The 22,783-nt window shown below is 55.9% G+C and overlaps 6 protein-coding genes across 6 annotated transcripts; 4 read left to right on the forward strand and 2 right to left on the reverse strand.

The window, feature by feature from the left end:
• Positions 1–198: 198 nt before the first annotated feature.
• TRAVEDRAFT_50460 (uncharacterized protein) lies at positions 199–1,638 on the forward strand (the record flags this gene model as incomplete). Its single annotated transcript, XM_008042968.1, has 3 exons — positions 199–294; positions 358–519; positions 580–1,638. The coding sequence occupies 3 exons, from the start codon at positions 199–201 to the stop codon at positions 1,636–1,638; spliced, it is 1,317 nt and encodes a 438-aa protein (XP_008041159.1).
• A 2,302-nt stretch (positions 1,639–3,940) lies between these two features.
• TRAVEDRAFT_22366 (uncharacterized protein) lies at positions 3,941–5,350 on the forward strand (the record flags this gene model as incomplete). The annotated part of the gene is made up of 3 exons (XM_008042704.1): positions 3,941–4,030; positions 4,094–4,255; positions 4,316–5,350. The coding sequence occupies 3 exons, from the start codon at positions 3,941–3,943 to the stop codon at positions 5,348–5,350; spliced, it is 1,287 nt and encodes a 428-aa protein (XP_008040895.1).
• Positions 5,351–10,125: 4,775 nt separating this feature from the next.
• TRAVEDRAFT_50462 (uncharacterized protein) lies at positions 10,126–11,766 on the forward strand (the record flags this gene model as incomplete). The annotated part of the gene is made up of 5 exons (XM_008042969.1): positions 10,126–10,254; positions 10,316–10,522; positions 10,584–10,674; positions 10,732–11,668; positions 11,727–11,766. 5 exons carry the CDS (start codon positions 10,126–10,128, stop codon positions 11,764–11,766), a joined length of 1,404 nt encoding a protein of 467 aa, XP_008041160.1.
• A 1,856-nt stretch (positions 11,767–13,622) lies between these two features.
• Positions 13,623–16,168, forward strand: TRAVEDRAFT_39067 (uncharacterized protein; the record flags this gene model as incomplete). Its single annotated transcript, XM_008042843.1, has 7 exons — positions 13,623–13,727; positions 13,968–14,260; positions 14,313–14,922; positions 14,981–15,213; positions 15,267–15,789; positions 15,848–16,002; positions 16,045–16,168. The coding sequence occupies 7 exons, from the start codon at positions 13,623–13,625 to the stop codon at positions 16,166–16,168; spliced, it is 2,043 nt and encodes a 680-aa protein (XP_008041034.1).
• Positions 16,169–16,674: 506 nt separating this feature from the next.
• Positions 16,675–18,068, reverse strand: TRAVEDRAFT_22369 (uncharacterized protein; the record flags this gene model as incomplete). Its single annotated transcript, XM_008042705.1, has 3 exons — positions 16,675–17,739; positions 17,809–17,892; positions 17,955–18,068. The coding sequence occupies 3 exons, from the start codon at positions 18,066–18,068 to the stop codon at positions 16,675–16,677; spliced, it is 1,263 nt and encodes a 420-aa protein (XP_008040896.1).
• Positions 18,069–20,057: 1,989 nt separating this feature from the next.
• On the reverse strand, positions 20,058–21,512 carry TRAVEDRAFT_22370 (uncharacterized protein; the record flags this gene model as incomplete). The annotated part of the gene is made up of 5 exons (XM_008042706.1): positions 20,058–20,106; positions 20,165–20,366; positions 20,398–21,105; positions 21,163–21,308; positions 21,427–21,512. The coding sequence occupies 5 exons, from the start codon at positions 21,510–21,512 to the stop codon at positions 20,058–20,060; spliced, it is 1,191 nt and encodes a 396-aa protein (XP_008040897.1).
• Between the last annotated feature and the right edge of the window lie 1,271 nt (positions 21,513–22,783).

Below are 22,783 nucleotides of genomic sequence, written 5' to 3' on the forward strand. Positions count from 1 at the left end.
ATCACCGGTCATGTATAAATTCGCGGTCTCCGCAGTGCCCACTTAACCTCTTCCCCCCATCTACACCACATCCACCACGCTACCTTCCTCTCTCCCCAAGACCGGCCATTCATCCCCCATTCATTTTCGAGCTCTGATCAGTACTCGACTGCCCCCTACTTCGCTTCACTCTCGCTAGCCACACACATATCGACTAACATGAGCTCCAACATTTACAACGCCACCTCAAACCTCCCTTCCCGCTTCATGACATTCTATCCATCAGATACCTCATCCCCCGCTCTAGGACGTCAGGTACGTTGCTCGCAGCGCCATTACTGTGTTCCCTCTGACGATCGTCGTGCTCGCTCATCGCAGAACGAACGTCAGCCGTCGGGAACCCCGTTCATGGCTCCCCAGTCCCCCTGGGAATCTGCCTATGGACTCACTGAAGACGAGGGATACGCATCCGCAAGTCTGTCGCCTGCCCCTGAGGAGCAAATTGGAAGCGTAGTGCATTATGTCCCGGAAACGAATCAGGTATGTGGCTAACTGCGACGCCATTGCGTATCATATCCACGTTGAGCCAATGCTTTCTAGCAGCTCCAGAACGATGTCAAAAAAACGGAAGCCCGCAACGAGGAAGACCATCACTCTGTTGGCGCAGCGGATGCAAGCGGGGAGGAGCCGTCGCTCGATGGGCCGTGCGACTGGAGTGAAGAGGAGTTTTCAACTCTCGTCAATCTCCTAGCCGAAACTGCAGGCATCATGTTCCCCGAACAAAGTCTTGCGATGCCATTGATCCCCGACATTCCCGTGCCAAGCAGCGCGGAGTTTCTGCCGAGCTATAACCTCCCTGCTGGCTTTCCGTCCACATCTGTCACCAGTCCAGGGGCGGGGACATCTAATATTCCTCAAGACGCGTTTACAATTTCCGCAGACCAAGACCTCACGCATCAACAGTCTTCCAAGAAGCGTTCGCGATCCGAGGATACTTATGAAGCTCCACTTCACCCTCCTCTCAAGAAGACAAGGGCCGCCGCGTACGTAGGAGAGGTCTTGGCTCAGCAGACACCGGTTAATTGGAGCGATGCCACGCTGGTTATGGTCCCATATTATGTTCAATATCCCATCGCCGGCCCATCGAACTTCATGCCATGGCCGCAAAGCGTGATGGCAGAAGACGCCGACAACCGCGAGGCCCTGGAGCAGAGTCTGGAATACCAGGACATCCAACCAGAGACGAACGGCGGCCAGGCCCCAGACCCATTTCCCAACACCCCGCAGGTCACGAAGCGTTTCCGTCGGACAAATGCTGAGATTGCCCCTACTCTTATCCCCGGGATCAAGAAAAAGGCATGTGGCTTCCCCGGCTGCCAGAAGACGCTGCACCCCAAGTCCGGCGAAAACAACCGGAATCACTTCAAGGGCGTTCACTACACGGTGGATACTCTGAATAGCGAAGACCTGCTGGTCTGCCGCTGGGCCGCATGCGGGAAGTCGATAAAGGGGAAAACGATGATGGCCCATATCGAGGCAAACCACATCGGTTTTGGGTACAGGTGCTTGGTTCCGGACTGTCGCCTCGATTGGAAGGGGTGCCGCGCGAAGGACCACTCGCAACACATGAAAGAGGAACACGCTGGCTGGCGAGGGTGAGTCGTTTGTTCTTCATGCGCAGCCTCCCGCACCAGTTGACATTCTTGTTTGTCCGCTCCCGCGTTAACAGCTAGATTCGCCTGTGCGCATAGACTGGTATCACATCTCGTCCTTCGACATGCGACATCCAGCAACGCCCTCTCACCAACGCCTACCAACGCCTACAGTTTGCCCTCCCGTTCCATCGCGGCGGGATCCCGGAAGCACCATCGACATCGCTCACATTTTGAGTTCAAGGTGTCAGGACCGATATTATTACGCCAACGTCGGTGCCAGCAGGGGATTCGAAGGTCGACGATCTACTCAACGCGCGGAGAGCTCAACGTTTCCGACGACCTCCTGCACATTTCGATGTCGCCGAGCTTACCCGCATTCGTTCTTGGTATCTTTGCCATGCGCGTTCCCATCTATGTCCACATCAAGCTCATATGGAATTCCTCGGACGCCGATATCTGCCCCGGGTCCTACGCGACGCGGCCGGTTGACCCTCCGAGTTACCTCTTCCCCGCATATGCTGTCCGCCTTTCTCCTTGACAGCTTCTTATGTCTCCACCGCATGCCCCTACTCTTTATCTCGTCTGCATTCACTGCACATATCCATCTATGCCCGTTTTTCTCGCTGCTCCAGACCCCTCATGCGTACTGTGTACGCTTCGTACTGGTATAGCATATTGTACTCCCCTCTGTAACGTTTAGGAATGTATATCGTTGGATCACTTTCATTCAAATGCCTGACGGGTCGCTGCAAGCTGGACGCCATGCTCGCTGTCGTGACGACTAGTTGTACCCGAGGCGAAGTGCAGGCCAGCGATGGTCGAGTTGCCCATATGCACGCCTCACACGCTGTGTCCAGTCTCGCATCCATGATCAAAAGCATATATTGCGGGGATACACAACGCGTACGGAGGGACAGGTTGCTGCATTGACGAGAAGCGTGACCTTCGGACTCCCAACCCTCGAAAGCAGCTGTCGAACCCGTACCGCGGGGCCCCCCCACACGAAGCCGCGACACCTTACGCCGTCTACGGAGTGTTCTCGACGGCCGTTCCCAAACACTACTCGTTCTTGTTGAGACTCGGAAGCCCCCAAAGACGAGTCGCACCGCACCCCCAGGTCGTAGCTGGCCCACAGTTCCGACGCGAGACTGCCCTCGGCGAGACGTCTGTCTCCAACGGACCACATGTATTCCGCGCGACGCGACACTATTGCTGTTTTCACGGCGCTTGTCGCGGGGCCTGACGCGCGAATTTCGCGCCGCGCGCCCGTCTGGAGGGTGTCGACGCGGATCGTCGATAGCTCGCTCAATACTCCATGAAATTTACTATTCCTTTCAGATTCGGATTCTCCTTATCAACGCGGAGGGCATGGTACACAAATCAGCGCGAAATACGAAGGTTGAGTGAAGGCCTCCTCGGGCACCTCCCCCAAAGTAGAACCAGCACAGCGGGCGACATCGTCCCTTGCTCTCGCTGGAATGCACTTTTACAGAGGCTACTAATGTATATAGAGGGCATGAAGGTAGTTTCGTCGTGATCGTCGGGATGTACGCGAGTGTCTGTCAATCTGGCTTGAGGGGGTGAACAGGCATAGTATTGCTCCTACATTTTGGGGCAGCTATATATCCTGTATAGCACCCTATGTATCCTCCCTACCTGGACGTCTCATTCGCAATGTCAGCGCCAATATTAACAGGTGCAGCAGCGCAGTGCGGGCGCCACGTCCGCCAACAGGAATCAGCCGCCATTCACACTGCGCTTCACCGCTTCCCTGCCTGAGAAGGGCGACTCCAATACGACTCGCGCGTTAATTAAAGGCTATAGTATACGGTTCATCCATACAAGCCGAGTGGATTTTCCGGGCGTCGAACCACCCTGTAGGCCGCACTTTGTGACTGGAACGTCCGAGCACGGGTAAGAATCGCCGTTGTACCCCGCAGGACTTCCCAAGTGAGTCGAAAATCGTTATTGATCTGTTCATATATTAATCCATATCCAGGGAAAGTGCTTCAGTGAATCTGGGTTGGAATTATATCTGGGATCATGGCGGTCTGGGAAAGAGAGAGTCGAGCGCGTCAATGTTCAAATATCAGCGCTAAATCACTGCCCATGTATAAATTCGCGGTCACCGCAGTGCGCACTCAACCTCTTCCCCCCATCTTCACCACATTCAACGCACAGTTTTCCAAGCTTTTTACTCTCCCCCCACCCAGATATCTGGCTACCATCATCGTCCGAGCTCTAAACAGTACTCAAACGTCGCCTACTTCGCCTCCACTTCCCTAGCCACCGTCACATCGATCAGCATGAACTCGAACATCCAGAACACTGCCTCATCTTCTTCTTCCACCTTCACGGCACTCTCTACATTCGATGCTTCATCCATGGGACGTCAGGTACGTTGTCTGCAGCCCTGTTCTTGTGTTCCCCATGCCGATGACCCTGCACGCTCGTCGCAGAACGAACATCAACAAGCGGGAACGCAGATCATGTCCCCACAGAACGTCTGGAGATTCCTCACGGCACCCCATGAAGATGAAGGCTACGCATCTGAGAGTTTGTCGCCCGCCCCGGAGGAGCACCCGGCCGGTATAGACGGCTCTGTGCCGGAAATGTATCAGGTATGTGGCTAGCAGTAACACTACGGCGTATGGCCTCTCTGTTTAGACCATACTTTCCAGCGATTCCAGTCCGGATTCTACGGAACGGGAGTACCCTACGACCAGGACCTTCACTCGATTGGCGTGGGGGACGTGCCTCCGCTCGATGGCCCATGCTACTGGAGCGAGGAGAATTTTACGGTTCTCGTCAACCTTCTCTCCCCAAGGACCGATATCCTACTCCCAACACAACCTCTTGCGATGCCATTACTCCCGGCCACGCTCACATCAGGCAGTGCGGCATTTCCGCCGAGTTATAATTGCCCTTCTATCTTCCCGTCCACAACTCTGATCAGCCCAGAAGCGGAACCATCCAGCATTCCTCAAGATGCATTGGCAATTCCCACGACCTCAGAACCCACGCATCGACATTCTTCCAAGAAGCGTTCTCGATCTGATGAGACATGTGGGACGTTCATTCCGCCACTACTCAAGAAGACGAGGGCGCACGAAGGAGCGGTCCCGGATTCACAGACGATGCATATTTGGAGCGCATCCGCGCTGGTAACGCCCCCAAGTTACGTTGAACCCTCCGTCGCCGGCCCGTCCAGCTACACGTCATGGTCACAGAGTGTCGGTACCAACGATTACCAGAGCAGCGGTGCCCTGGAGCAGAGTTCAAGCATCCCACCACAGGCCAACGGCGGCCAAGCCTCAGACGAACCCTTGCCAGGCATTCCGCAAAAGACCAAACGATTCCGTCGCACAAATGATCAGATCGCGCCTACGCTTATGCCCGGAATCCGGAAAATGGCATGTGGCTTCCCAGGCTGCCAGAAGACAGTTCACCCGAAGTCCGGGGAGACCAACCGGGGACACATCAAGGCCGATCACTACACGGCGGCTCAATTGAAAAGCAAAGACCAGCTAGTCTGCGGTTGGGCCGCATGTGGCAAGCCGATGGAAGGCCACCTGATAATGGCGCATATCGAGGAGAATCACATCGGGTTTGGGTACAAGTGCTTGTTCCGCGACTGTCCCATCAAATGGAAAGGGTGCCGCGCGAAGGACTATTCGCAACATATGGACCAGAAGCACGCTGGCTGGCGAGAGTGAGTCGTTCGTTCTTTATGGGCAGCCTCCCGCACCCGTTGACGACCTTACCTTTCTGCTCCCGTGGTTCACAGTTGAATTCGTTTCCGCCCCTAAGCTGGTATCGCCTCTCGTCCTACGAGACGGACGACATACTTCAACCAGCAACACTCCCTCAGCCACGCCTACCATTTCCCCCCGCCTTCCAGATTGGCGGAGGGTCCTGGAATCACCATCGAAGCCGCTCACATTTTGAGCTCAAGGTATCAGATATCGCCGACATCGGTTCCAGTCAGGGATTCGAAGGTTGACGATCTACTCAACGAGCGGAGAGCTCAACGTTTCCGACGACCTCCTGCACAACTCGATGTCGCCGAGCCTACCCGCGTTCGTTCTTGGTATCTTTGCCATGCGCGTTCCCATCTATGTCCACATCAAGCTCATATGGAATTCCTCGGACGCCGATATCTGCCCCGGGTCCTACACGACGCGGCCGGCTGACCGCATGAAGAAATCGCCACCATACCTCGGAGCTCCGCGTTACCCATCCCCTCATATGCTTTCCACCTTTCTTCTTGATTGCTTCTTATGCTGCTCCACATGCCCATACCGCCTATGCTCTCGTCCGCATTCACTGCACATATCCTTTTATATCCGTTTGCCTCACTGCTCCAAACCCCCCATGCGAACGGTGTACGCTTCGTATCCATGTAGCTTGTTGTACTCCCCTCTGTAACGTTCAGGAATGTATATCGCTGTATAACTTTTATTCACTCGCCTGACGGGTCCCCGCAAGCTGGAGGTCATGCTCGTTGTTCTGATGGTCACGCCTGAGGGGGGACAGAGAGTGCGCGTTACGCAACAGCCTTGCCACACACGTACGGTTCGCGCTTCGTGGCTTCCTACGCCGCGTCAAGACTCGCGTCCGTGATCAAAAGTTTCTATTGTGGAGCTACACAACGCGTACAGAGGGAAACGGGTCGCTGCATTGATGAAGTAGATGTGTGTCGTGAGCAAGTCGTGAGGTTCGGAATCTTGACGCTCGACCGCACTGCGGTGTCCCCCACGCAAAGCCGCGATACTTTAGGCCGTCTACGGGGTGTCCTTTACCGCCGTTCTCAGAAACAGCTCTCTTCTGGTCGAGCTTCAGGAATCAGGACTCAAGCCTCAGGCCTCAGGACGCACCCGCCCGCGTGAGACGGGTGGTACCGCTCCTCTCCAGGACATAGATCGACATTTCCAACGCGACACTCCACTCTCAACGAAACGGCCTCTTCAAGGAGCCGACATGCACTCGGGCGACGCGAGGCTAGGAGCTTGATAAGCTGGCGTCCGACTCGGCGTAGAAAGAGGCGCACTTGCATGCACCGCACACGCGCCGCGCGGGTGTCTACGTTCGCGAAATGTCGCCTACGACGCCCGGGTCCCAGAGTGTTCATAGCTATTGTGATGCCCGACAGCTCGCAAGCCATGGTTCCTCCAAATCGATATCGGGACACGCCGAATGCCTAATCCACGTGCGAGCGTCGTGCTTCGCCATTGCCGCAGTCCACGACGGAACTTGAAGGAGAGCTCCTCGATATCTCAGGTACGCATAGGTCTGATGTCGTCGCTGTGCAATTTGGACTCGCGCACAATGGATCGCTCGTTCTGGGGCGCGAACTGGTTTGGAGCTCCGGTGGATCTCAAGCGCAAATGACGGTCGGCTGTCGGCGGCATGTCACACCAGAACAAACGGGCTGCCCAATGGGCACACTTGGTTCTTGACGCATGGGGTGGTCTGGCCGGTGCACGACGCACGGAGATCCCAGGACACCAGACGCTCTGAAATCAGCGCTCGCGGTTAGAAAATTGTATGATTGGTTAGACCGAGTGCGGAACGAAACTCACCTGCATGGCTGAGCGTGGTGAGGGGACGCCGGCGTGTTCGAGGTGAGACCTCGAGCCTGATACCTCGAGCTCGTCGACATCTCTTCAACAGGCAAGGAGGCGAAGGTATATATCGATAATGGAGATGGTGAGATATGAGTATTTGAAATTCTACGATTATTGTCTCGTCCTTCAAGGATGAGACTTGCGCTTGTGCATGGCCGTCTTGCCGGCATGTAAGGTAGGGGCCGGGCCTGCGGCCGCAGCGGTGTAATGGTGGGAGGGATAGGGGCGAGGATGATGATACGGGGAAGTTGCGAGGAGGGAATAGGATTGAGAGCAACGTCAAAGTGCTTACTGCCAAAGCATACCTGTTACTTGAGCCTTCGAACCCGCAACCCCAACAGATAGTGTGAGAGCGCCGCCACGTGGAGGGTCCGCAGAAGAGAGAGAGAGGACCAGATCGTACGATGTGCCAACAACGATACACCTGGTGTTCTCATTCTGCTGCAAGAGCCTAAGCAGAGAGAGCCTAGATGAGACTTCGACGCTCAGTGCCGAAGCCGCAGACGGGCACCAGACCTGACAACGAGGTTAGCTGAGAAGCGAAAAAGCAACGGGGCACGACAGAGACAGAGGGAGAGCATCTCGCACTAGACAGGCCCAGGATACGCCGTCAACGGCTGTCCGAGAGGGAGAGATGCGGGAGATGGAGGTAGGAGAACAAGGAGTTTTCGGCGAAGTTCAAAATGCTCGGCGCATATATAAGCTGCTCTCTCCTGCGCAGGGGTCGTCCAAGGACCCCGGAAAGCTCACCAAGAGCTCATATGCCGCGGCACATTGAAAATGAGCCTCGGCAGGACCATTTGGAAGGCGCAACTACCACATGTAGTCGGAATTCCCATGGATAAAAACTGCACAAGGGCGTTTTCCAGGATTTTCGGTATGTGAGCTCATGGTAAGCTCTCCGGGGTCCTAGCCGTCATATCGAGCGCATTGTCATGTGAAGAATGTGGCTAAAGCCGGCGCTAAACACCATTCGCCTCTCAATCATGCAATGCTCACTCGAATCTCTCGGCTCTGGACGGCTTTCAGACATATCCTGGACGGCCTAGGGAGTTGGAGGGTCCCTCAGACACACGATGCCACCATCTGCGAGACCCATCGCCAGCGAAGACGACTGGGTTTAGCAGATCCTGACGTCGTGGCACCGAACAACAGCTGTACGTCTGTCTCTCATGCATATCGTTGGTCTGTTCTGGGAAAAGGTACGACGAGGAGATACGTCTTTGAATTTGCCGCACTCTAAAGCCACGTATGCTCCAGAGAGCCCACTCTGCGGTCCGCACAAAGACACGCGTCGTGGGCGTCTATGAACCCAACGCGACGGGCGCCTCGCGGCCTATCCGTGCACAGACGCCGCGCTGGTACAAGGGCTGGCCACACGTCGGGAGAAGTCGCATAGCTGAGGGAACTCACTAAGAAGTTGCTGTAGCGTCGTGTACGTGCAACGCTTCCGGGATGACGTGCTGTCCGCGAAGCTTTGATTGAGCCATGCGACGGACTCCCTCGGCGTCCTTGGTTCACGGTTTGGCCTGGCTTCGAGGAGCGTCTTCCTTGTCCCACAAGGAGTTATGCATTGGCGGAGATTGACCTGCGCGGTGGTTTGATCGTAAATGCGCAGATGTATAGCCGCTTTTGGCGTCCTCTCGGAACATGCGTCTTTCCGGGACGATGTTCGAAATCTCTTCTGTGGGGTAAGGCTGATGAGTGTCATCGCTGTTGCACAGATTCGTCAAAGACACTCGCCTCGTGTACGACGTCATCGCAGCGCTCTATGTATACTCCCCATAGGGTCGCGATTATAGGAGCAGGCAGCCTTTGGCGGCTCGTGCGCGAGGAACAGCCGATTGCAGCTGGGATTGCTCTAAGCCATCGTGACTCTTTTGACAATCCAAGCGATGAAAGCATCAGCCTTGAAGGAGGAACAAAGAAAGGTAAGTGAGACCGGACCATGTTCGTAAAGTGAAACCTGAGAGTTGAAGTTTGGTCTCGAGTCTAGCGCCCTCGATGTTCGACGTCGTCCGCATCGGCGACAATGGACGCCACAGTGTCGCGGCATTGTTGTCGTCAGGATCCAGGCATCTTGTTTTGAAGAAATGAGGTTATTGCGGTGGGTCCTTGACGATCCTGAAGGAAGTATAAAAGGATCTGCTCGACTCGACTTCGACGAACTTGCTCACCGAGCCTTCCAGCTATACGCCGAATTATTGACGACTGGATCAGTTTCTCTGCTGCACACCGACGCTCGTACTATCTTGCGCCTTGGGTCTGACTGTTTGTGTGGCTCACGCGAGCGACGGCATCTGCACGGCGACGAGTTCAGCCCAAATCGTCGAGCAAAGTCCAGCCACAACCCTACCTCCGCGGCCTGAGCATTCGCCGCCGCGCGTTCGCGTTCGCGTCCGCCACGGTCATGTTCTGCGTGGACCCTGGCGAGAGTAGATACGCGAGATGGGTGGCTGCGCATCTGGGCGCGATCTATTGGCGGGCGGCATCGCATTTAGCGGGGAGAATCCGGGGTAGCAGGGAATGGGTCGTACCTCGCGTCGGAGGAGTGCTCTGGTGCGTCAAATACTCCTCGGAATGACCGATATGCTGACCTAAAACCAAGGAATGCGCCACGGCGTGGTTGCAGAAGGCGTCTATGTGGCTGAAGTGGGGGTCGAGAGTGTCGAAAGTTCATGTCGGGCGCCAACGCGTTTGACGCGGGCTCGCGGAGCCACAACTTGCTGAGTGTTGATCTGTTTGTACACCACATTTCTCTCTTCTCTTTCCCTCCAACCACACAACGTCTCGTCCACTTCCCCTGCTCTCCACACACATTAAAGCTCGCCCTTTACAACTCTACCCCTCCCACATATTCTACTATGGCATTCAACAGTCAATACGACGGTCTTAACCTCACGCCGGCCTTCACCTTCCCGGAGGATCATTCGTACGGGAACGACCACTCTTTCATGACCTCTGAAGACCCGCTCGCTCAGCCGCGCCAGCCGGTAATTCTTCCAAACTTCTACCGCATGGGTGTGGTGGGGACGTGCTCATTACCCGCTGCAGAATCTATGGACGCCGCAGGACATGATTGCTTTTGTCCAGGCTGGCCCATCGCGTGCGCCAGTTGAACACGAAGAAGGTCCGGTTGCTGAGTACGCGTCAAGATCCCTCTTCCCCTCTTTCGACATCTGGGCCGATATGCCGGCGCCATACACGACGTCGCAAGGGCCTCTGAACGAGATGTCCGAGGGCTTGGGAACGGGATTGGAGGTATGTGGCTAGTGAGATCTCAACATCTTCCCGACTAAGTAATCGCAACTCGACCGAACAGTCCTTTCAGTTCGAATTCTCGGCGGAAGGCGGCCTCGCAGCGTCGCCATTTGACGCCACGTATATTCCTTCCAACTTATCGGCGCCAGGAGGTACGCACGACCAGACATACTATACTTCAGATCTCGTACTGACTTCACCCGATCAAGGAGGCTATGCGATGTCCTCAACATCCCAGGCGACTGGCAAGGACGCCCTGTGCGGGCCCCTTCCTCTTTTCTCCAACGGTCATTCCCAGGAGTGGCCTGTAGCGTCATCCGTCTCGCTTGGGAATGGGGGACATCTTCAAGATACACAGATCGTTTCATCGTCGACTGGATTACCCCATGTACCTCCCCCCGACCTCACCGCCCCTTCGTCGTCCGTAGCTCGTCACCTGCCTACCGCCGTCGCCACCGCAAGCAGATCATCCGTAGCTCAGCGATCGCACACACAGGCCCCCAACGCCGTCGCAGGCCCCTCCCGATCAGTTCAAATCGCCCCGAGGGAGACGACGGTCGAGGCTGAGGCCTCTACGGCGACACAGCTTCGGAGGAGCGGCAGGAAGCGGACTGCCCCGACCACCAACTCCGCTGAGGGCGCGGTGCACTCTCTGCCCCGCACGAAGAAGCGGAAGGTCTCGGGTAGACAGACAGTGGAGCCTTCTCCAGCGCCGAGTACTGCGTCGACGTCGGCGTCAGCTTCAGGGCAGCAGGCAGTGAAGCACAAGCGTAAGCCTCATCGGCCTCGCGGGGAAATCGACGCGTTGCTCGTCCCGGACTTGCAAGACAACGAATGCCCGGGAGAGGGTTGCACTGAGGTGCTGAACGCCTCGCGCCGCACCCAGAATTTGGCGCATCTAGAGACGCACTACTCCGAGGGTGCCCTTCACAGACCGGTCAAAGTACGGTGTCTCTGGTGCTCGGTCGACATGAATCTCGTTCCTGGGAACGTCATGGTGGACCACGTTGCGCAGGAGCATCTCCAGGCGAGATACCGCTGCGCATACTGGAACAAGGAGGGCGTACTTTGCCCAAAGACATTCAAGAAGCCGGGGTACACAAACACCCATATGGTGAAAGTCCACAAAGCGCCTCACTGGAGCTCGTGAGTACAGGCTTTACATTTCCCGCGCGTTCTGTTGATAAACCCCTCGCATTGCCAGCGAGTTCCGCTCCACTCTTGCGGGGTCAACACAATCATGAGCACGGTAGATACTGGGTCGCCCGCGTATGCGTGCAAGCAAGTCGATGCCAAAACCGTCACTCGAACCTTTCCAAAGCCGCAACCTGCCTTATGCGCACTCACCCTCGTCCCCTTGCCAGCCAAGGCCGTTTTACAACACTGCAGTCCCCGAGACCTACCCGCCGCACAGGAATCTACAGAAAGGCGACGAGCAGCTAAACCAGTTTCACAGAGAAGACGACTCTGCTGCAGGCGTTAACTCTGTGTCCGATGTGTCAAGCTTCTCGCAGACGACATCGCAGGACCCGCGGTGAACGACGATCTGCGCGGGAAACGACGCTTGTATTTGACACGTCCGGAAGCCCAGGCTCGACAACAGCATGTCTAGATGAAGCTGAAGATAAAGCCATAACGGGGGCGACGCGGCCGGAGCAGTCGGCAGGATATGCGGAGCCGCCGCACGACAGGAGAACCGATGCACTGATCTTCAACACGACACTGTGCATACCAGCATGCTCCACGAGTGTACGGACTCGAGATTAATCCGGATGATCGCGCCGACACCCAGGCTCATCCCCGAATGTATACTACCTCATGGAGGCAACGGGATAGGACGACCAGGGACTCTCGCAGGCATGCTGGGGGCAAAGATATCCTCTCTCTTGAGATGTGTTGTTAAATCGGAAGTCATGGGATAGTCGAGCGCCCATACGTGTGCCCACTCGGCTGCGAATGGGCGACGACGAGGTTGGGAAGGCCCATTATTTCGTCGCATCGCTGTAATATTCAAAATTATGGGATCTGTAAATAACGAAGGACAATGTACTGTAATGTTACGTCCAGGCTGTAATACAGTGTGCGAAGGGATTCTCTATCTAGTGGACCCCTTCGAAGACCCCTGCACAAACTCGTCTCTCTTGTGGTAAGCGTTGTCGTCGCAGTCCCCGCCACTGTGTCGCTCGCTGTAGTCCTCATCCAACGCCTCGTATATCTGATCTTCACACAGGCCGTCCGGCGCCGGGCCGAAAAATCCCCTCTCTTCCATCTCCTTGTAGACTGCGTTCACATAGTCCCTTTGGTCAAGAAGCTTCTGGTATTGAACCAAAGAGATGGCTCGGCGTCGTTCCGCATCCTTGGCTTCTTCTTCCTTCCGTTTTCGACGCAGCACTCTTTCATCCAGGACGGGAGCGGAGGCGTCCAATCTGGGACCACGCTCGCTACGTAGTCGAGCGTACTCGCGCGCGACTTCTTTGACGAATCCCATAGGCTCGTTGGTCTGATCCTCCATTGGCGCAGAGACGTCGGGAAGCTCGGACTGAGCGAGTTCGGCGGGAGAAGGGCTCTGGGAGCGGCTCTCCGGTGGGGATCGTTGGATCGAATCCCGGTGAGTAGTAGAACGCTTTATTGCGCCTGGCAGCATATTTATGGAGGCTATTCGCGAATCAGAACTATCAGTAGGCTTCAAACAATCGCTCAAGGAGGGAAAACGTACGAGGTCATTGAGCAACTGTCGAAGGCTAGTTTGAAAACTTGGAGGTGCTTCAACGACGACGAGAGACGGTGTAGAAAGTGGCCTGGCCAGCGAAGACCTTTATGTACTTTTCACATCGACCTAGATTTGACCACCGCCAGTGCGCTTTGTGCAACAAATTAGGCCCAAGTGCCACTCAGCTTTGTTCGACATGCAAGTGCACGCCGGATGAACGTGAGAGGAAGACGGGCGCCTATTGCAATCATCGCGAGTGGCACACAACTGCCAAATAGAGCCAAAGAATGCGAACACGTCGTGCCGTGGGAATTGGCGCGCGACGCGACTTGACAACAACGCTATCGTCCAGTGCTGAAGAACGCGTCTTTCGCATCGCGGCTCGCTGCAATGGATTCCGCAACTACCAAGAAGACATCCGAGCAGGAGAAGCAGGCAGAAATCCGACGACAGATCGCTCTTCTCCAAGCACAGTTGGACACGAGGTCGTCGAGCGTGCACACCCCTCCCTCCTCTCCCAAACGCAAGAGGTCAAATTCGCATCTCTTGGCACCAGCGACGCCTTCGCCGAGTAAGTGGACTTCACGCATAGGCATCCATAGATACTGACAGCTCGCTCTAGAGAAGAAGAAACCTGTAGACAAAGCGCACCATCTGGAGCGCGGCGTCCGCCGTTCCGTACCCAGGGTATCGTCCCTCTCGCGACCCATCGCAGGACCTTCCTTTCCATTGAAGCCAAGCAAACCAGTCCCGTCTCCTGCACCATCTGCTGTATTACAGAAGCTCGCACAAGCGCACAAGGCGAGAGAAAAGGCTCCGGAAACGGACACAGTGACACGGTCAACCGCTTTTACTGCCAAAGCCGCAGCTATCCCTGCCCACACAGATACAGATGGAGGAACCAGTCATGCGCGCGACGAGGACCTGGCTCTCATCGAAGACCTCACGCTTGGGCCGTCTGAGCACAAACCTCCGTTCGACGACCCACACTTCGAGAAGCTTGAGCCCAACTCTGGCATTCGACTGTCGTGCGTACATTTCAGAATTTTCCTTTCCCTTTTGCTCACCAGCGCACATTAGGTCACGCGTAATACCCCACGACGACTTCCAGAACTACCTCGAAGGACGATACTACATCTCTCCCTCGCAGCTGTACTCAGTCGTCCGCCTCCTACCCAGCAAGCAGGGGTACGACGTGCCCGTATCTGGTGACTGGCTCACGATTGCCGTCATCGCGGAGCGTGGTCCAATGAAGTACACCCAAGCTCCGGTGGGCGTCACTCGCGATGACAAGCTGCTGAATGAGGGCGAGGATCAGATGGATGCGCTCCCCTCGCTCGACGGTGCTGCTCAGTCGGGGCCTTCGGCACGTCCTCCTCCGTTTCGGAAGAAACCGAAGGAAGAAGCACCTAAAGCAAGCGGGAAGAAGTACGTCAACCTGAAGCTGATCGACTTCGGCTGCCGGTCGCACGGGGGCTCCGCGGACAGCGGCAAGGCAAAGATCCGTGGCGATGCGTTTCTTTCGCTCCTTCTCTTTGAATCAGACACATGCGACGTCGTGATGAAGGAGGGTGGTAAGAAGGAGAAGGTGTATCGTGGAGGCAGTCGCGGCGCGTTTGAGCGAATGTCAAAACTGCGGGAAGGCGCCGTAGTCGCGTTCCTCAACCCGAAGATCCTCAAGCCGTTCCAGGTACGTCCCGCCCTTCAGCATCCCGCATCCCCCAAAACTCATGATTCCCTCACGATAGCGATCCTCCGACAGACCCCATCCCACCGACAACATCCTTGCCCTGACGCCGGAATCCGACGCATCCATCGCAGTGATCGGTTACGCACAAGACCTTGGCACATGCAGAGCGACGAAGCGAGACGGCTCTCGGTGCTCGGGGTGGTGCGACAAGCGTGTCAGCGATGTTTGCGACTACCACATCCAACACGCCGTGGAGAGGAAGCGCGCCGCGCGGCCGGAGTTCTCGATAGGGTACGTCGTGTTCTTCTCGTCTCTCAATGTGATTCTGACCCCATTCGTCATAGAACGAGCGGGATGTCGCAGGCGGCGAAGAAGAAGGTTGCATACGATCCCGCGCGCCAGTGGGGACTCAAGCCCGAACGCGAAGCCGCAGGCGCGACGTACGTTGTACAGGGTCACGTCATTTCCGGGGCGGACTCGCGCTCGATGTACGTGGGGGAGAATGTCGGGCGCGATGCGCAAGCCAAGGCTGCGCGCAAGCTCTCCGCGGTGGACTCGGAGAAGGCGCTACAGCGGCTCCTCAAGCGCGATCGCGAGGGTACGAAGATACTGGCCTCTGCGCGCGAGTTCTCCAAGAAGCAGGCAGCGGAGCTGAATCTGCAAGACGGCTCGTCGAAGAAGAAGCTGAAGCGGAAGGCGGGCAAGCACCCCGAGAGTGACGAGGAGAGTGAGGACGGCGCTGCGAGCGATCAGGACGACCCGAAGCCACGGGGAAACGCGTACTCGGCAACGCTCATCAAGCAGCTGGGGTTCGACCCCACAGCGAAGAACGGCCAGAAGGTGAAGGACGACAACGTCCAAAGCAAGGTTAGTCCCGATGTCTTCGCCGTCGCCTCCTCTCCATTGATCAAGCCACCTTCGCTAGCTCGACGCCCTCGCATCCCTGCACGCAAGTCGCAAGATTGAGCTCGGACCACGGCCTGGAAAGAGGAATACGTGCGTGTGGAAACCGAAGCCATCCGACGTTCCTGGAACATCTGCCTCGGGGTCGTCTACACCCGCCACCCATGACGATATAGAGTACGCTGATGAGCTGGACTCGCCGCTCCGTATTCCTGATAGCGATGACGACGAGTTGGCGAAGGACGAGGTCGCCGCGTTCGGACGCCCCATAGGACTGTCTGCGGAGAAGCTGGTTGACCTCGACGACAGCGATGAGGAGGCTAGGCCTAGCAAGTCCAAGTGAGGCTTACGGATACAGATGGGGCGAGGCGACGGGTTCTTGCGCTATCTATCCCACTTGTATTATATGACCCTATCATTATGGATCGATACCGTTCAGTGGTCTTCGACCTTGTGGAGCGCTACCTATCTGACGTGTGCGAAGTCTGCAACCGGAGATAATTTTGTTACATTTTGCGCGATACCTCCGAGAAAACGTCGTGTTGCGACGAAACTTCGTGGTCGACCGTCGAGACAGCGGCTGTAGGGGCAAGGGAGTTCTCGTAAATGAAGTTATTGGCGCAAGATACGATTCCCATAAGACTGTACAATAAGGTGCTATGTTAATACATCGTCATGTAAGGCTACGCGATCACAGTCCGAGACAACAAATACAACATGGGACAGAAGAGAAGAGGTTACTATGCTACAGTCGTCCGTCCCTCGAAGCCGTGCCTGCTACCTGTTGAACGAGACACAGTTATCACCCGTCGCGGCTTCGAGAAACAGAGGCTGCTTACCAGATCACTGTCACATGGGCCTGTACTTGCAGTCCCTTTGCATGTGTTGGGTCTGCCACTGCGACTTCGTGGACCCCCAGGTGCACCTATCGTCGAGCAAACATATGTACGGAAACCCAATGTGAACGTCCGTGATGTGGTGGATCATAAGGTTCTGCGAGTCCCGCGTGTCCTCGCACACCGGCCAAGGGCATTCAATCACGGCCGCCCGTTCGAGGTGCGTCACGATATGCTTTCGGTTCCCCACGTGGTCATATGGGTTGAAGGCTGGTTTGGTGCAGCCCTGAACGGGGCATGGGACTCCCCTTGGCAGGCGGCGGGTCGTCTTGAGAACCTCGTCTTTGGTCCTCCGGGACCGCTTCGTGCGTGGTGTGGGCTCCTCCTCTTCCTCAGTAGCCTCCTCATCCTCATCCTCCGCCTCCGAGATTTGCTCCTCTGACTCGGCCTCCGAATCTTCGGCCTCGGAAACGACGTCCTCCTCAGGCTCCTCGTTCTGAAAGTCCTCGTCTTCCGCGACGTCCGCGAGTGCGCCTACGGAGAGGTCAGCCCCAGACGTGCTACCCTCCTCTACGGCCATCTGTGACTCTACGGTATCGTGTCCCGCCAACCGACTCCTCTTCGAGGCAGGAGCATCGTCTACGATGTCGTCCTCGTCCTCGCGGAAAAGACGCTTGACCGTCCCTTCGTGTGAGAGACTCGCGGGCGCATAATGGGATGGCGGAAACGAGAGCTCCGGTGCCTGCCACACGGGAATATGGGTTGCACCAAGCAGGATAGAAGACGTGGATGGTACGAACGGGTATCGTTTCTCGAAGGGCGATGGGGCGTGCAGGTCAGGCGTGGTGTACAAATCGGGCGCCGCGGCTCCCTGCGTGTTCGATAGAAACGCTTCACTCCTAGGGTACGCAGCGGTGTGGTAATGGCCGTAATAATGGGGGAAGTCTGGGTCATAGGTGGACAGTGGAATGTTCTCGTCCGGCGCGTAGTGGCTTGAGAGTCTTTCGATGTCCGAGTACCAGGGCTTGACCATCGTCTCGTCGCTGGATGAGCCACATGAGGCCGGGCACTGGTGTTGCTGATGTCGAACAGGAGATCGGAAATATGTGAGCCTCGCAAAAAAGGTGCACGGCGAGTCCAAACATACCTGCGTCGCAGCCAGAGCCCTCATCCCTTCCTCGCCAGTCGAACCCATGCTCGACGTGTGGCTAAGAATCGCCGCGCGTGTGGTCTACCACCCAGCGTGGTCAACATGCGTGCACACCAACGGATATGTGAACGATATATACGTACAGGGGAGTGGAGGGGTTTGTCCACGAGAGTCGTCGAGAATACATTGCCCAAGAACGTGAAGTCTGCGGTGGGGGCGGTGGAAGGGCCGGCAGTGGTGGGAGTGTAGGAAGACATTGTTCGAGTGTGGATGTACGGGGTTGAAAATAGATACCCAAGGATTGTGGATTGTGAAGAGCGGGTACGGGACCGGAGGAGGGAGTTGGTGGATGTGGTGTGGGGAAGAGAGTGGTTGAGCAAGAGACGCGCCACGCCGCAGGTTTAAAAAGCCCTCGGGTAACGACCCCGATACCATAACAGGACCATCGGCGCATTCGACGCAAAATATACCACGGCGTGCAGCATCGTCCTCCGCGCCCTTGACATAGACCAGAACGCGCCCAGGCCGAGTTCGCGAGGGTCACTGGAACGAACGATCGACGCGCCAATACAACAACTCTCGTCGCGTCTTGCTACTGCTCCCAAGGGTGTGAATATTGTAGTCCTACCTATCCAAGATGAGTCTGGGGAGAAGATGGGGCCGTAGGTCAGCTTGTGACTAACAAGACGCGCAGAGTATGCCGACGAGGTTTCCGAGGGCGTAGCAGAGCACAGGATAATGAACAGAATGAGCCGAGTGGTGGGTATGTCGCACCTCTCACTTCGTACTACTCATGATGTGGACTCCTTCGCCAAGCCCGGGGTAGGACGTGCGTTTGCCGACAATTGGACAAAGCAAATAACGTGTGGAAGGCTTTCACAGGTTCATTATGTACGCAAGCAGCTCGCAGCGTACGTGTGAACATGCAAACCGATCCAGAAATGCATCTTAGCTACGAATTGAGTGCCGCCGCTCTTCGTTAGAGCAAAGCAACGACACTCAAGTAGCTCGTTACCACGGAGGACCAATGATTGTTTGGCCAATATCCAAAGCCCTACGAACACCCCAAACTGCACGCATGTCAATGCATGGAATGCCAAAGCATGCGGGCATCCCGCAAAGAAGCAGGACATCTGCGGCTCGGTGGACCCGCCGCAAAAGCCAGGCGCAAGTTCGCGCTCGCGACTCGGAGCTGACGAAAGCTGCATACAACACCTGCGCTGTGCATTGTACTCTTATGGAGCGCAGTTCCTTCAGAGAAAGATAGCATTTTGTGAGTGAGTTCGTGATTTGTTCTTTTCCCAATCGTGTTTCTGCGTGCTGCAGCACTACGGTGGGCGGCGCGGCCAAGGTGGTAAGACTCATGAGCGTCTCGACTGTGTGCACTGTGGGCATCATAGACGTCCGCAGACCTGGGTCTTTACCAGGTCATTAGCACAAAATGCTCGCGAAATGGACTACCACGTTCGCTACGGCTTCGTGGTCGCGATGTGGCGATCTATGGACGCGGGCTGGAATGAGTTTCGCTGGCGTCTACGAATAATGCATGAAGATCGTACTTTCGTGTGCTTGGCAGTCGCATTCGAGAAGGTCAAGGGCCTGCAGATGGCGGATGAAAGAAGAGCGCAGTCAGTCGCTCCTTGGGGACATTGCCCACAGCTTCGAATTCTGGGCGAGCCGATCAGTGGATGACGTTAGAGCGGCGCTCTAGCGCCCGTCTCCGGACGACTTGTTCCTCTACCGCTGTCACTGACGCGTTCAACTCATCTCTCTCGGTTTTCCCTGGGAGGTGTCGTGTTCTCATATATAAATCTGCAGCGTCATCACGTATGGAACTAGAAGGACAGCATGAGTCGCTTCGGCGTCGATCGGCAAGGACCATCACCCCGCGCAGGCATCTAGAGGTCCTCAACACGCAATATGTAGTCTTCCGTCAAGTGTCAGTGTATGCTGGACATGGCGAAGAATTTTAGAAATGGCTCATGGCTTCAGGGTGTAAGGGCCGAAGCCGTACTTACTCCCAGGACCTGTGACGCACATGGATGGTCAAAGTATGCCGAGTACGCTATTCGAGTACTGATAAGCGTACATGTTGTTGATGAGGCGGACGCATATTGATAGTTGAGAAACAGTGGTATATACTACATCAATTTTATGAAGTAGAAACACCATATAATGGGTTCGTTGACAAGCACCTCAGGGTTCGAAGTCGGAAGGCGATTCCAAGCAACGCGCTGGAGGCCCATTCACAGCATTGAATACTGCGACGGCTTTGCGAGAGTAAAGACGAACTCGCTGTCAAAGCCAAGGGTCGATCAGCAGAATGTATGGGATGTGATACACATGTACTCACGAGCTCCAGTTAGGCGCTTTGTGGACTTTCAGCATGTGCTTGTTTGTGTAGCCCGTCTTCTTGAACGTCTTCGTGCAAAGCACGCCCTCCTTGTAACAGTATGGGGAGCGGTACCTCGCCCGAAGATTCTCCTGCGCAACGTGGTCGACCATCATGTTCCCCGGAACGAGCTTGTTCTGCTCGGGGCACCGGAGGCACTTGACTGCCGTCGCCGAATGAAGAGCACCTTGGACGTAGTGCGTGCTCAGGTGCGCCAAATTGCTTGCTTGCGCGACGGGACGCGTTCAACATCTCGGTGCAGTCCTCTGCAGGGCACGCAACGTCCGGGGAATCCGGGACGAGTAACGCGTCGACCTCCTCGCGAGGCCGACGAGAGTCACGATTGTGCTTTACTGCCTTCTGCCCTGAAGCTGACCCCGACGTCGACGCGGTACTCGGCGCTGGAGAAGGCTGCGCTGTCTTTCCACCAGAGACCTTCCGCTTCTTCGCAGGGGGCGGAGCATGCACGGCGTCCTCAGCGTAGCTGGTGGTGGTGGTGTGCCGCTTCCTGCCGCTCCTTCGAAGCTGCGTCACCGTAGAGGCCTCGACCTCGAATGTCGTCTCTCTCGGAACGACGGGGACGGATCGCGAGGGACCGGCAACAGCGTTGGGAGCCTGCGTGTGCGATCGCTGAGCTACGGATGATCTGCTTGCGGTGGCGACGGCGGTAGGCAGGTGACGAGCTACGGACGACGAAGGGGCGGTGAGGTCGGAGGGAGGTACATGGGGTAATCCAGTCGACGATGAAACGATCTGTGTATCTTGAAGATGTCCCCCATCCCCAAGCGAGACGGATGACGCTACAGGCCACTCCTGGGAATCACCGTTGGAGAAAAGAGGAAGGTTCCCGCCCAGGACGTCCTCGCCAGTCGCCTGGAATGTTGAGGACATCGCATAGCCTCCTTGATCAGGTAAAGTCAGCACGAGATCTGAAGTATAGTATGTCCGGCTGTGCGTACCTCCTGGCGTCGGTAAGTCGGAAGGAATATACATGGGATCCCATGGCGACGCTGCGAGGCCGCCTTCCGCCGCGAAACTGAACTGGAAAGACCGGCGTGGGGGAGACCTTTCAGAGGCTTGGGGAGAAAGGTAGGATCGACTACGTCTGAGGCAAATGAGGAGTAGTTTGCGGATGACATGTGGAGACCGAGCGTGGATAGGCTTAGAGCTTTGGGTTGTGGAGAAGGGATTGCCGAAGAGGACGATGTTGAACATCGACGCACTGGACACGTTCTCGACACATCGCCGGTAAAAAGAGCTTGGTGGCACCCACTATCTCCTGGGAGACAGTCAATATACAGGTAGACATCGGAAGAAACGCAGCCTACTGAGATGAACTAACCGCTCAGGCATCTTGGGGTTCCTTTCGCAGACATATGGATTCGACTGAGAGTACGTCGAAGTCAGGGTGAGTGAATTCGACGTTCCTGCAATCCGTCCCCTCTTATAGGTAACTCGAGGACATTCATATAAACCATCCTTACTCGATGAAAGCTTGTGCCAAATCGGAGGCACGACCTTGGTTTCTCCTTGGTCCCCACTTAGAGCATCGGCTTTGATGTCAAGGGGCCCACCGCCTTTGGGCCTACAACACCGCATAAACGGCTTTTGATGAAAAAGGGCTCCAAATCACTACTAACTGCCGCCCTGTATTTTTTGCCAATAGCCCTAGAGATGCGCTGTCGTTCAGAGGAGATAAAGCCCTCAATACGGCACACTGACGACGTGCATGGAATCAGCGAGGGCCCTCTGAGAAGCTCCGAAAGCCCCATGCAGCCTCGCACAAACAAAATCTGCAACAACATAACGCATACGGGGAACTTCATCCGCGGATGTTTCGTATTCTCCAAACCCTTTCAAACACTTTTCTTCACACATGGTGGTGTTCGCTACCTGCTACCAAGCGTCGAAACTGAATATATGGACGTTCATGATTGTATTCGAGTCGAGCTACGCAGTGCCAGTACAGAATATACAAGAGGGTCCGATATACAAATGCGAGTCCGAGTGGAGTCCATCTTTACTATTTACAGTACAATATACATTGTTTGGAAATATCGCACATCGAAAGCATAGAACATGGATGGGGCTACTTCGCTCTAAACTAAAATGTTAACAACAAAGTACGACGTGATGGCGCCAAGACACTCACAAATTAACGTTTCCAGTTCGTGACATTATGGTTCTTACGCATATGCTGCCCCTGATATCCCGAACGAGAACTCCTCCAGCCGCACCGTACAGGGCACAGGTATGGCAGAGTGAGGTGATCCGCCTCGACATGGCCGAGCAGCGTCTTTCCAGTAGGGGTATTTGGGCACCCCGGGAAGAAGCACGCCAATTTCGCATCGCTCTGCAATTGAGCGCTGCTGAAGTGTTTGGCGAGATGCGTGCGGTTGTCCTTGTGCTGGTAAGGATTCCACTCGAGTTAGCAACTGACGACTGGGCACGCGTGATTTCGCAGATTGAGAACCATGTCTTCCTTGACCTCCTCGCAGGTTCGACGGGGCCGCTGAGTGTGTGCCTCGGCGGCGTCCTCCACTTCCACGAGTGCAATCTCTGCTTCAGGTTCATCTGGAA

The sequence above is a fragment of the Trametes versicolor genome (assembly GCF_000271585.1).
Source record: "Trametes versicolor FP-101664 SS1 unplaced genomic scaffold TRAVEscaffold_9, whole genome shotgun sequence".
Lineage (NCBI taxonomy): Eukaryota > Fungi > Basidiomycota > Agaricomycetes > Polyporales > Polyporaceae > Trametes > Trametes versicolor.